We start from the raw sequence: 12,500 nt of genomic DNA on the forward strand, positions 1-12,500 counted from the left end.
TTGCTCAAGAAGAAACTTGATGAGTGTGATGCTATTTGCATGCCTTTCTTTAAGCTCCTAAAATATAAAAGTTGGTTGCCACGGTGATGCATTGTAACAATTGACGAGCACATCATTCATTACAATATTTCCTGGTCTACAGAAAATATGAGTAGTGCCACATCTTATAAACCTGCAGCTTCAAAAATTTTATTACATAAGAATACCTTGTGATATTAAGCAGTTCAAACAAAGTGGTTTATCGTGAAAATTCAGTGCTTGAAATTGACTCCAGATTCCAAACTGGTGGATCACAAATATGTTGTAAAAATATTGTGTAACAAGGTAATAATAAAATTATTCCTTATTATATTAATTTCTTATATTTTTTTATAAATTCATAAAGATCTGTTCTTAACTTATGCCATTGCAGAATGGTGAGATAAAGAATCATCAAAGAAGTGTTTACCTGGCATAAAGTTGAATTGCATAGAACCTTTCCATTGCAACATGCCAATTGTAGCATCAAATCCAGTAAATTTCTGTGGTCGTTCAGGCGGCAAGCAAGTGTGTTACACTGGGATATGAAGAGGGGAAAATACGTTAGGTAGCTCTCAGTTGAAACAATTTAAACACTCTCACTGGTACCTAGTTTAATATACTTGATGACTATATTTGTCATTTATTACAAGATTAAGTTGGTTCAGAGGCCTAATAACTTAAAAAACAACTAATCAGATTGCTCTACTGTGGGTATTGGCCCAGACCCTGTCATGAATGATCTTGTTGTTTTATGGCTTACTGTCCACAAAAAACTGTTATTGTTAAGTTGGCTCTACATCCGAAGTGAGAATCCTCAATGTTTACATAGTTTTTCCAGTCCATGATCATTGAATTATTTTCAAAACATTTTCAGTCCTGTAATAAATATGTTATTCACCAAGTTCGATCACAATCAGGAGCCTAGTAGGAGGTCATTGGCTGTTGAAAATTTTTGTTCCGACCAAATTTACATGTGACAGATCTGTATTGTTCAGGATTTGAGGCGGATATCCTCCTAGCACCACCGTCACAGTTGACAAGTGTTAAAATGGCCACTGTAGCTTATACTTAATATGGTCCAGTATGTTGGGCTTTCTTAGATGGAAAGAAAAACCTACCCTTGACCACTTTTGTTTTGTTTTCAGGTTTGAGAAATTTAGACCAAGAAATCACACCAATGAAGGCAGTGATGTGAACATTGAATCATGTACACAACTGTTTAGAAACATTTGGCCTGAAAGAATATCTCTAGGCCACCATCTCAAATGGCTAGGGTAGGGATTACACATTACATAAAAATATTATTTGACGTTTTAGTGTACTTTGTTAGTGACTGTATAATTTTGTGAGTCCTTGTTGGCAGCTCATAAGACAGTTCAAAACTTAAAATATTAATAGTAATATTATTTGTCACATCTAGCATCGTCAATTTACAAGTACATGTATGCTTTTTGCTGTAAAAATTGGCTTTCTTTGAGAGTGTGTTAGTGATCATGCTCATGATCATGACAAAAGTATGGTGTCAATTTCACCTACACTCAGCTTATCAGTCTTTCAATGGAAATTGTACCACATTTTCAAAGGTACATAGTCATAACAAGAAGAAAATTTGACACATTACCATATTATTTATTTTCTTTCAAAGCATGTTTAAATAATAAATTGCTGTGCATTTTCTTAGTCTGTGTCTCCAGTTGTTACGGTCAATCAAGATTACACAGCAGTGATGTGCAATGCAGATGACCCAGTGTTTGAAGAGCTTACTTTAACTTTAACACGCTTGCCAAAATGGATTTTTCCAGAGGGTATGGGGGGTGTACGTACATGTACAGTGTGATATGGCAATTCTGGAGGGGTGAGGGTTATTTTTGTGTAAAAAAATGGAAATTCTGGGGAGGTGGGGGGTCTTACATGTAAATGAAACTCCCTGTATGATGGGGGTATGGATATTTTCTGGAACTACACGTTATGGAAAAATGACCAGTATTTTTGATGTTGAAAAAATTGCTGCAATCTAAAAAAATCAGATTTATGTAACTCCTGTGCTAATAATTGTAATTATTTTAATTTTGGTTATTTTGGTGCAAATAATCAATGCATCACCACCGAAAATCTTTTCAAGGTCCGTGAGAAGTCCAGCAGGGTAAAGATTAGCCCTGCAAGGCTTCTTGAGAAGCAACTCGGACTCTTGCGTTTCTTGGAAGGTTGTTCTCTAGGTAGAAAATGCAAGTAATTGTGGAAATTCATGAGAGGTACTTTTTATTGTCTAGTAACAAATAGCTAACAGGCTGTAAAATTGCTTCAAGAGACTTCAAATAATTTCCCCTGATCAACTTGAAAAAAAATTTTCCTTACAGCCCTTCACCGTTAAATTTTCAAGTACAAATTCAGTTTCTTCCAAAGGGGTCAAATCTGTTCAAGTGCCAAATTGTATCAAGTATCTCCAGAACTGACAACAGAAAAGCAGTTTTATGTCAAGGGTTGTCAATACATTTTCAAATTGTTTTATTTTGCACTGTCTAATGGACCAAACAGACCATGGACCATTATGGATCATTGCTGGTGCGGCATGAATCATAAATGCCAGATCACACATAGTGAGGGCAGTCCCTTTATGTTTTGAGGACACCCAGTTTGGCCTCTTCCCAGATTTTTCTTGTCAAATAATCCAAGATGGCTTAGTGGTTCCCCAATAATTGCCGAGGGTAACTGTGTAACAAAAAATAGGGATTGTTCAGTCTAGTAGTGGCCTTATTTAGAGTGAAACAGCTGTTATTAATCTAAATATAGAATGAAAACATTAAATTATATACAGTACACCCCAAGCTTACCTTGTCTAGATAATCTTGTTCCAGTGCTTTCTCTCGAATTTTGTCTGAACGTGATCTTCTTAGGGGTTTCAGCTTTTTCAACAACAATTTTCCAGAAAATCCAACCAGAGTTTGCACTGGGGAAATGTGTTTATCCTCCTCTCTTGTAACCCTGCAAGTTTTTTATTATTAGCATTAGTTCTACATTTGCCAAATCCTTCAAACTTAATCGTTTGGACAAAGTGCCCGTTTAAACTAAGAGCTTTGAGTAGATATAAACTTCTTGCAACCGTGGGGCGAAAAAGCTACAAAGCATGATATGCAAAAAGTAAGTTAGGCCCAGTTCAGAGGCCGAACTTTCATGAGCCGAACCAAATACATTGAATTAAGTACATGAAAAGTTTGAACCAATTAAGAACGGCTATTTAAATTTGGAACGGTTCAGCCGTTCTTCCCGCCTAGCTCAGCCGGGAATTTCGGCTTTGGAACGGCTTTGATTCAGTCGTCGAACTTTTCGCGAGCCGAACCTAATGCAGAAATAATTATAACGTATTTTACGAGCAGTTTTCACTTTGCCTGAAAATCGCTGACATTTCGATATGATTTGGTCTTAACTAAATAAAGTTCGGCGAATTAATCTCGACGTCTGAATCAACAGGTGTACTTTTGATAATTTGGGTCGGTCCAAATTCGAATTAAGTTCGGCTCGTGAAAAGTTCGGCGTCTCAACTGGGCCTTATGTCATCATATTTACAGTATATTTAGTAAGATAGACATTCTCTTTTCAACCATCGTAAGATAATTTATTGGCTATGTCTTATATCAATTCCTAACCTTAAAGTAGGCATGCACAGCAATTGCAATTTGTTCCGTAAAATTGCGTTTTTAACACTAAAACGAGTAAAACTTCAAATTCCAATCGAATGCGATCGCGAGTTCGTTCTTGTTGCGCTCCCTCCTAAAGCGTTCAAGCACGCACGATCTTTATGTAAGAACATGTGACAAAACTTAAAAACATTCATTACAAATAGAAAATGGGCCCTGTATTGATATAAACGCCCTCTTTTTGTATGGTAAAGAGGTCTCTAACTTTTCGGCTGAGAATATAATGGCCGCCAGACTGAGTTGTCAAAGAGAACGCTTCTTTCTCTCGATTTCTCCATTAATTAAGCACTTGCGCTGAACGTGCTTTCGTTGAAATATAACGGCAAGAACAAACATCCTTCTGAAAAGCTGAATAAACCAAAGGACCATTAACCAGTTTATATCGGAAAATGTTGCATTGTTTGTTTGGCTTTGCGTACCCTGTTGTATTTAGCTGGTTTTCGAAACGAACAAAAGCCATTGATATGTTGAAAAGCTTGACTATGAATAACAAGAGTAGTTTAAACACATACCGATGGTTTTTTCCCACTTTTTTGCCCATTGCTCAAGTATTCTTAGCCTAAACCGCTTGAAGTATCCTGATTTTCTCGTCCATCTTTTTGCTTCGCAAAAGCGAAAGTAATCACTTTGTTGCAACACACGGAAGCAACTTTGCTAGTTCCCAGTCTAAGCCGGCCTCGCAAGGGGGAACTATAAGTCCCCTCCAAGAAATTAGCCCCTGACCCTCAGTCAAGAAAAATCGTTGCGATGAACCGAACCCCTTCGTGTTAAGCTCTAAAGATTCTTCTTTATTTTACTGCAGTATACATGTATAACGAATTTACTCTGGGTGACTAGTTAATATGCGGTGTTCATCAAAGTCATCATCATCGTCGGGATTTTGTATCTGGACACTAAATAATTATTTCTCCTCCAATTGGCTAAAAAAAAGGCCAACCTCTAACCTGCTAGCAACATCTTTTACTGCCTTTTTGTTTAAACGACGTTTTCTTGGCTGTACTTATTTTTGCGAGACCTTAAACACTTGTAAAGCTGTGTCTGTAGGATGTACTGCTTCGCTGTCTATTTTGCTCTCAGTCACGTCAGGAGGGGTGTAGTGGGCGAGAGTTTTAAGGCGAGACGAGATTGGGACGAAACAAGGGTGTGTCACCAACGAGAAGTGGTGGTAACGGTCGCCCATAAGTTGGGGACCTTAGTAAGGCTCCGTCCGTCCTCCGCCGGAGGAATTTGAAAACCCAGCTATGTTTCTGCGGTTAGGCTACTACCGTCCATACTAATCCGTCACGAAAACGGAGCTTTTCGAAAACGCTCTTCAACTGGAGTAATTTTAAAACGCCGGCATTGCGTTTTAGTGTGGACGGAAAACATTTTGAAAACGGAGATTTTTGAAAACCATGATATTACGATAAGTTCTCCTCAACCACAAATCTAAAACTGACAGGTGACTGTTGCGTTTTCAAATTACTCTGGCGTAGTGTGGACGGGGGAAAACCACTTCGACAATTCCAATGGTTAGCAGCACAATGACTTTGCACTTGCGTTATACGTTATAGAGCGGTTTTCAATTGCGTGTCGTAAAACCAAAACCAAACCAATTAATCACCAATTAGACTACTCAGCCAATCTCCCACCGTCGTAAAACCAAGACAAAACCAAAGTAATTGCCGATTACTTACGACACTCAATTGAAAACCGCTCTAAATCTTTTTACATTTCATAGGTATCCCCTGCAAAAACATATAGGCGAGCTGAACAGCTCAAGATTATCACGTAAATAAGAATTTAAATCCGTCTTTTACTGGGCGTAGTCATTGCTTATAGTGTAAGCTCAACGCAAACTAGCACGACGACGGTAACGACAACGTCAATAAATAGAAGGTTTAATGAGAAGAGCAACGGCTCTGCTCGTGCGTTATAAATCTTTGTAAACTCAGTTCAGTTACCCTTCCCTTGCGAAACAACAACGCGATATAGCTTAAGATAACGAGAATAAAACCATTGTTGCTGGAATAATGTCATGCGGCGAAGTTAACCCAGTCCAGAGTAACAAATGTCCCCTCCCTAACGGGGCTTCAGCAGAGGGCTGAAGGGGTGCCACAGGCAGCAATTCGAGTATTAAGAGAAAGAACCCTGTGTGGAGCCCATAAACCGAGTTAATGCAGATCCCCCAAACTGAGTCTCCAATGGAGGTGCAAAGATTGGGCACGGACATTCCTTCACCCCAAGGGTTGAGTAACAGTGAGACCAGCCAGCTGTGCAGAGGCGGTATGGGGACCTGAGTGCCTTCCGGTACAACCTAAGACTATTCAGATACTAAGTATTCACTCGAGAATAAAGGATTAATTACAAAGAGACATTAGCGTAGTGTTCTCAACGTACATAATAACAGTTTTTAGCGATTCAGTAACAAATTAGGAAAGGCCAAGTTCTTGGAGTCTTGAAGGATAGCTTCTGTTTTCGTCTTAACATACGTCTGATGAAAACTTGCAACAATCTGAGAAGGGAGAAATGATTACTCGTATGACACGCTATGTTTCACTGACATGAGTCAAATATGGAAAATCACGGGAGAGGAAGACCGCTGAGATAAATGAGAGCTCATACGATGGTTGATTGCCAACATTAGGCTTTATTTTGTTTTATGCTTAAATATTGATGAAACAAAACTTTCTTGAAGTAAACCTTAAGGTTCTGAGCAAGCCATAGAAGTATCCTTGCTACTGTCTTAGGGTCCAGCGTCACGTAGAGAATGCAAGTTACAATCATCTTCACGGACCTCCAAGACGATTATTTAGAGACTAAGATATCTTGTGCCGAAATGATTGAAAACAAACTGTATTAGCAAAGCATGCGGCAAACTGAATCTCGAAAGCTCACAGCGGAAACCACGTAGACCGCCAGACCACATTGGAACTCCTCCTAACAATGCAGCTTATATTATCCTCCAGGAAACAACTTTCACGATTGGTACAAAATAGGTAAGAAGCCCGAAATTTCCGGTTCAAACGTCGAATTTTACTACTTTCACTTAATTCTGTAGTTATGTTCGGCGCGTTTTCAACCGCGCCCAACAGAGACAGCAGTGCGGATGCTGGCCAATGTCGCTTCTTGCATTTTTACCATACTGAACACGAGTGAACAGCCGAAGATCACAGATTTTCTAAATCCCTTAGGTTATATCAGAGCCATAAAATCTTTTCCTTCAAATGGGACTAACAACAGTTTCTTTCTTTTTAGCTTTTAAAGAACTCTTTCACACCAAGTCGTGTGCCGTTTCTTCATTAATAGATTAAGCACGATATTTCAATGAGGTTTTATCGAGAGAAAATGAGGGCACAGATAATTTGTCGAATAGGTCGGTCCCTAGTTGCCTTTTGCCTCTGTGTCAAAACGTGTGTTCGTGCGAAACCAATCATAAGAAAATGTTTTTCCCTTAGATGTTCATTTGGATGCAAATCAAACTCATTTTCACGTGAAAGGTTTTGTACGAAGGCTTGTTTTAAAACTGAGGCACAAGGTAACTCGAAACTGATGACCTATCATTCTGTGATTGTGGCTACCGGTCTCGAAGAAGCGTAGCCACCAATATCATCGTCCTTGAAAGTAATGTCCGTAACCTCAGTCGATGCTTGGTAAACAATTTTTTGGAGCGAAAGGCTGCGAAAGCGATGAACTGACCTTTCGTCTTTGGAGTCGACTAAGCACTCCCAAATTTACGGCTATTTGGTATACAACAAAGGTGGGTCTATGACTCCGGAGGGAGGGGGGGGGGGAGTTACTCCCTTATATGGGCGACATAGGTATGTGCGGCTCCAAAGGGTATGGCTTTGCAGCCGTTTTGGTCATAAACAGCGTATTAGTTTTGGCGATTATGGTCATAAATAGGACATGATTTTTGCACTCTAGCCTTGAATTGGGTATATTTCTTAGTGAAAGTTACTTTTTCATCATTATCGATAAGACCGTCAACAAAAGCCCTTCATAGCTTATGTTTAGGGCAACTGTGCCAGCCGCAACAGTCACAAATAGGGTAGCAAAAATCGCATATTTTGGTCAGAAATAGGGTAAGAGTTTTGGGAAGTGGGCCGCACACCCCCACTTAACATTTCTGGGAGTACCTCCCTCCGGGGTTTATGATTCGATCCATCGACCGCTTTCACAGCGGCTCTTTAGCCGAAACTTTCACGCTCGACGAGCATTTGTCTCCCGCGAACGATTCAAATTTCCATACTGTCTCATTGTCTTCTATAATTACGTTGCTTTATGGCTTGAACATTTTTATTTTCCAACATAGAAACTTCTCAAAATCTTTTTGACCCGATTCAAATATCACGAGTTGGCTGGAAAGCCATTTTGGACATTTTGATTTCCTATCAAAGCGAGGAGTTCAGCTAATTATTTATATCCAAGGTAACCGGCACATGCAGTCCTCGACTGCCTATTTTTTAAAATTGGTTCTTACTTATGATCAATTGGGGAACTGCCCTTTTCTGGCTTCCGTTCATGGTATATAGATAACATATAGATTTAGCCAGGCCTAAAAGCGGAGCTCCCGATTGCGATAATTAACCATAAAGAAAGATGAGGATTTGTTTTTCTTGGATCAGAAACTCAAAAAATGATCAATTGTAAGCAGGTAATTGTTCAGCGTGTGGTTTCACTATGATTTCCAGTTAAATTTTAACAAAGTTTGCCCAATAAGTGTACCCAATTTTTCCAAGATTGTAGAAATTACGTACGCAACATATCAGGGAATTTCCATGAGAAGATTGTGCAAGGAATATGTCGGAAGCAAAGTCAATAACGCGCCACGTTTTAATTTGCGCCGGAATTTTGCCTCTGCATGCATTGGAGTCATCTTTGATGAGTACATGTCACTGGAAAAGCATGTTACCAGTACCTGCAAGGCCTGTTTCTTCCATCTTAGAAACATTAGCAGGATAAGAGTCTGTCTATCTCTAGCAGACACTGAAAAGTTAGTACATGCATTCATCACTTCCAAACTAGATAACGCCAACTCGCTTCTATATGGACTACCAAAATTTTTGATAGATCGTCTACAAAATGTCCAGAATGCTGCGGCTCGCGTTGTTACCAGAACAAGGAAATACGATCATATCAAGCCGGTTTTAAAGCAGCTACACTGGCTTCCAATAAGCCAGCGCATCAATTATAAGATTTTACTTTTAACCTATAAAGCGCTCAACGGCCAGGCCCCTAATTACATTACTGAACTGCTAGAGCCTTATGTACCAAGCAGAAATCTTCGATCCTCCTCCAAAAACCTCTTGAAAGTACCACCTGTCAAGTTAATAGGCTATGGTCATAGGTGTTTCTCTTTTGTAGCACCTAGCCTATGGAACTCTCTTCCGAACAATATAAGAGGGAGCGGCTCGCTATCAGATTTTAAGACTTGTATAAAGACATATCTTTTTAACAAATTTTATAACTAGACTTTTGGTTAGTTAGTTAATTAGTAGATTAGATAGTTTAGCTAGTTAATTAGTCAGTCACTTAGTTAAGTTAGTTAGTTTCATTTAAAGGTTTTAATGATTCCTAGTTTTACTTTCATTTTTACAGCTTAGCTATTTTATTTGTTAGTAATTTTTTATCACTGATGTAAATTTTTAATGTAAATTTTATTTTTAATAACATTTTTTTACTGTAAAGCGCCATGAGCCCTGGATATGGCGCTATACAAATCTATTATTATTATTATTATTATTATTATTATGTACTTCCTCTAACCTGACTTGAGCCCGCGATCGCATAGAAACCCAGTACCTGGTCAACTTCAAAAAAATACGCGATCTGGATGAGCTCTTAACTCGAGCCCGCGATATGGTCACGTAATACCGGTCAGCGGATACCTTGTTTTGACAGCCGTCAATTAATCATAACATGAATGTCAAATATCAAAGATGTACCTATGGTAATGGTGCTCTCTTAGGTATTAGGCTTGGCGTACGGACGTACGTACGTATTATTTTGTTGATTCGCTCGCTCTCCTTCGGCGCACAGGAGCTCCAGTATAAAACAAATAGATTCCGACGTCTCAAAATAAAAGCACTTCAGTGACATACTCGTGTGCCACCTTTTCTGGCTCTTACCACGTTTTGACGTCATTAGTTCATTGAGCAACTTCAGACAACGATTGATTTTCTGACTAAATACATTTTCCTCAAATAAAGAGATTTACAACTATTTCTCTACATATTAAACTTCACGCTTTAACAAAATTGCGCGGATTGAATTGCCTTTGTAAATTTGCATCAGTTGCCCATGTCACCTAGGACTGGGAACGAGTTCTCCTTGGTTGCTGGCCCTGGGAAAATACCACTTCCGGGATAAGTCTACATTTTGATTGATTAGGAATTCACCGAGGAATTTGATCCACTAGACCATCCAAAGTCCAGCGTTTACGTTGAAGAATCACTTCTGTCTTGTTCAGAGCCATGGGAAACGCATCTTCAGTTGAGGAGATAAAACTAGGAGACAAAATCGGCGACGGATCGTACGGCGAGGTTTTCAAGGCCGTGTGGTGTGGAAAGCAAGTCGCTGCCAAACGAATTCGTCCTATCTTCTTCGAAGGAGATCACGATGGCAGCATCAGAGCTGCTTTCTTGGAAAAGTTTAAATCGGAGTGGGAGATACTTCGCAACCTTCAGCACGACAATATTGTGCAGTATTACACTGTAATTCTGCCTCCTGCTCCGGAGACGCCGATCATTGTCACTGAACTGTTAGAGTGCGACTTGGCTAAGTACCTTCGAGAATCGGAGAGCAAACCGAAAGTGCCCTTCTCGGAAGTGATCAAAATCATGCTGGACGTTGCCGAAGCTTTGTATTACTTGCATTCGCGTAAAGAACCGATCGTACATCGTGATTTGGCCAGCAAAAATGTTCTACTAACGAAATCGATGCATGCAAAGATTGCGGATTTGGGTTTAGCGAAAGCTTTCCCTCATGGTGCAATGTATGCTACGGCAATGCCCGGTACACCGGTGTATGCAGCTCCAGAAACGTATCCTAAGAGGTTTGGTGGAAGACCGTGGGGCGATCAAGCAAGATACACAGCAAAAATCGACATATTTTCCTTCGGGGCATTGATGTTGGAGACAATTATTGGCCATTTGCCGGAACGTGATTTGCCTGACCCTGTTCTTGAAGGTAATGCTTCCAATCATTCCTTTGGAAAATATTGATGTTGTAGGTGTTAACTGCCTTATTTCGTACCGGCGTAGCAGGTTTAGCTTGCCATTTGTATCGGGTAATCCGCAGAAATATTGTGATATTGCGCTTTGCTGGCGTTCTCGATGCTTAGATCTCGATATCACGCAATAAGCTAACAGGTCACGCAAATGATACAAACAACTCTTCTATAAGGAAATGAAACAGTTCGATCCGTGAGACGTCAGTGTAAAGTCTTGTGACTCCCATATTACTTTAAGGTAGATAAACGTGCTCCATTGTAGGTTTATTTTTCATTTGGTAACTCATTTTCGCTTCACTTGATGTAAACCTGAAGTGAATTGTTAATTCCACAAATGTGATCAACCCCGAAGGGATATGCCCTTATTTATATAGGCAGTGCCAACAGGTATGGTTTAGCCTTTTTAGTGTGTAAAATACGGTCAGTGTAAAACGCAGACTGCGTACTGCAGACTGCAGACCGGGGGTAAAATTTATACTGAGGGTAGAATGTAAACTGCAGACTGCAGACTTTTTAAGTATATATCGTTATTTCCATAATCGAGTGCTAGCCATAAACATGGTTATTCAGGCTAATCGTGGTGAAATTCTACACTCAGGTTAGCCTGAATGTCACTCTGGTTAGATTATATATCACTCCAGTTAGCCTGAATGTCACTCAGGTTAGCCTAAATAATGCTCTGGTTAGCCTGTTTATGGTTAGCTTTCAATGATGGAGTCTAACTGTCTAAAATAGGATTGGCCATAAAAATCATTTGGTTTCGTAACTAAAATTTTTAGGAGTATCTCCTATCGATCAACATATAACTTCTTCTTACAATAATTGGTACATTGTCAAGTAGACAGATTGTGAGAATAAAGGAAATCATCGACTGAGGAATGTTGTCTCGATATCTAACCGGAATCCAGACATAACATTTACTCGAATTTATTTTTGGTGATCGATTATGTTTCGTTTCTTTAGAAAACCATGTGTACTATATGACACCCTCAGTTACCTCACTGCTAAAAAAAAATTCAAAGAATTGTATTATTTCAAACTTCTTGCAGAGCTTAATGGTAGGTGAAAGATCGTGTGTAAACATGCAAAGGACATTTGCTCCCATTATACTCCTTTGCTTGCCAGGCTGCACATTCAAACCAAATTTGACATTTGTTTTAGATGGGGAAATTGTCCCGGAGTACATAAGGCGGAGCGAGGATCTGGAGGAAATGGGCCCTGACCACCCTCTCCACAATCTTGTTTGCCAGTGCTTCGAGAACATTCCCGAGAAAAGACCCAGTGCTGCCGAAATCATAGAGACCCTGCTCAAATTCAGCAAGGGAATGGAAGGAAAATCCTCTGGTAGCCCCCCAGGAGATAAAGTTGGTACCAGGCGACACGTCCATTACGATCATAAGTTCAAGGTTGTAGTTGTCGGGGAGTCCGGTGTAGGGAAGACGTCCATTGTTGCTCGATTCCTAGATACTAAAAAACAGTTCTCTGAGATACCACTCCCTAGCACCATGCAATCAGAAGATCACTTTGAGCGGCTGCATTTTCGAGATAAGTCAGTCCATCTTCATCTGGTT

General features: G+C 39.7%; 1 protein-coding gene, 1 long non-coding RNA gene and 1 pseudogene across 4 annotated transcripts in view; 2 read left to right on the forward strand and 1 right to left on the reverse strand.

Annotated features, from left to right (window-relative positions):
* Positions 1-1,701, forward strand: part of LOC149109982 (uncharacterized) — a 6,147-nt gene extending 4,446 nt beyond the window's left edge. The window contains exons 4-5 of one of the 2 annotated variants that reach the window (XR_016207733.1): positions 413-586; positions 1,167-1,701. This is a non-coding gene — a long non-coding RNA (uncharacterized LOC149109982). The remainder of the gene's footprint in view (positions 1-412; positions 587-1,166) is intronic. The other variant, XR_016207732.1, reaches the window with a different exon arrangement.
* Positions 1-4,374, reverse strand: part of LOC110042395 (uncharacterized) — a 26,681-nt pseudogene extending 22,307 nt beyond the window's left edge. The window contains exons 1-4 of the transcript XR_016207731.1: positions 4,229-4,374; positions 2,853-3,003; positions 449-556; positions 1-57 (exon numbers count right to left, since the gene is read on the reverse strand). The exon at positions 1-57 is cut by the window's left edge and continues 40 nt beyond it. The product of XR_016207731.1 is annotated as an uncharacterized LOC110042395 (transcript). The remainder of the gene's footprint in view (positions 58-448; positions 557-2,852; positions 3,004-4,228) is intronic.
* Positions 4,375-10,043: 5,669 nt separating this feature from the next.
* LOC110042510 (uncharacterized) overlaps positions 10,044-12,500 on the forward strand; it is a 3,796-nt gene continuing 1,339 nt past the window's right edge. The window contains exons 1-2 of the mRNA XM_089291387.1: positions 10,044-10,886; positions 12,091-12,500. The exon at positions 12,091-12,500 is cut by the window's right edge and continues 1,339 nt beyond it. Of these exons, the coding sequence (XP_089147513.1) occupies positions 10,172-10,886; positions 12,091-12,500 (1,125 nt within the window). The 5' untranslated portion in view covers positions 10,044-10,171. The remainder of the gene's footprint in view (positions 10,887-12,090) is intronic.

Source organism: Orbicella faveolata, unplaced genomic scaffold (assembly GCF_042242905.1).
Source record: "Orbicella faveolata isolate gen_17 unplaced genomic scaffold, um_ofav_v1 contig_24, whole genome shotgun sequence".
NCBI classification, from domain to species: Eukaryota; Metazoa; Cnidaria; class Anthozoa; order Scleractinia; family Merulinidae; genus Orbicella; species Orbicella faveolata.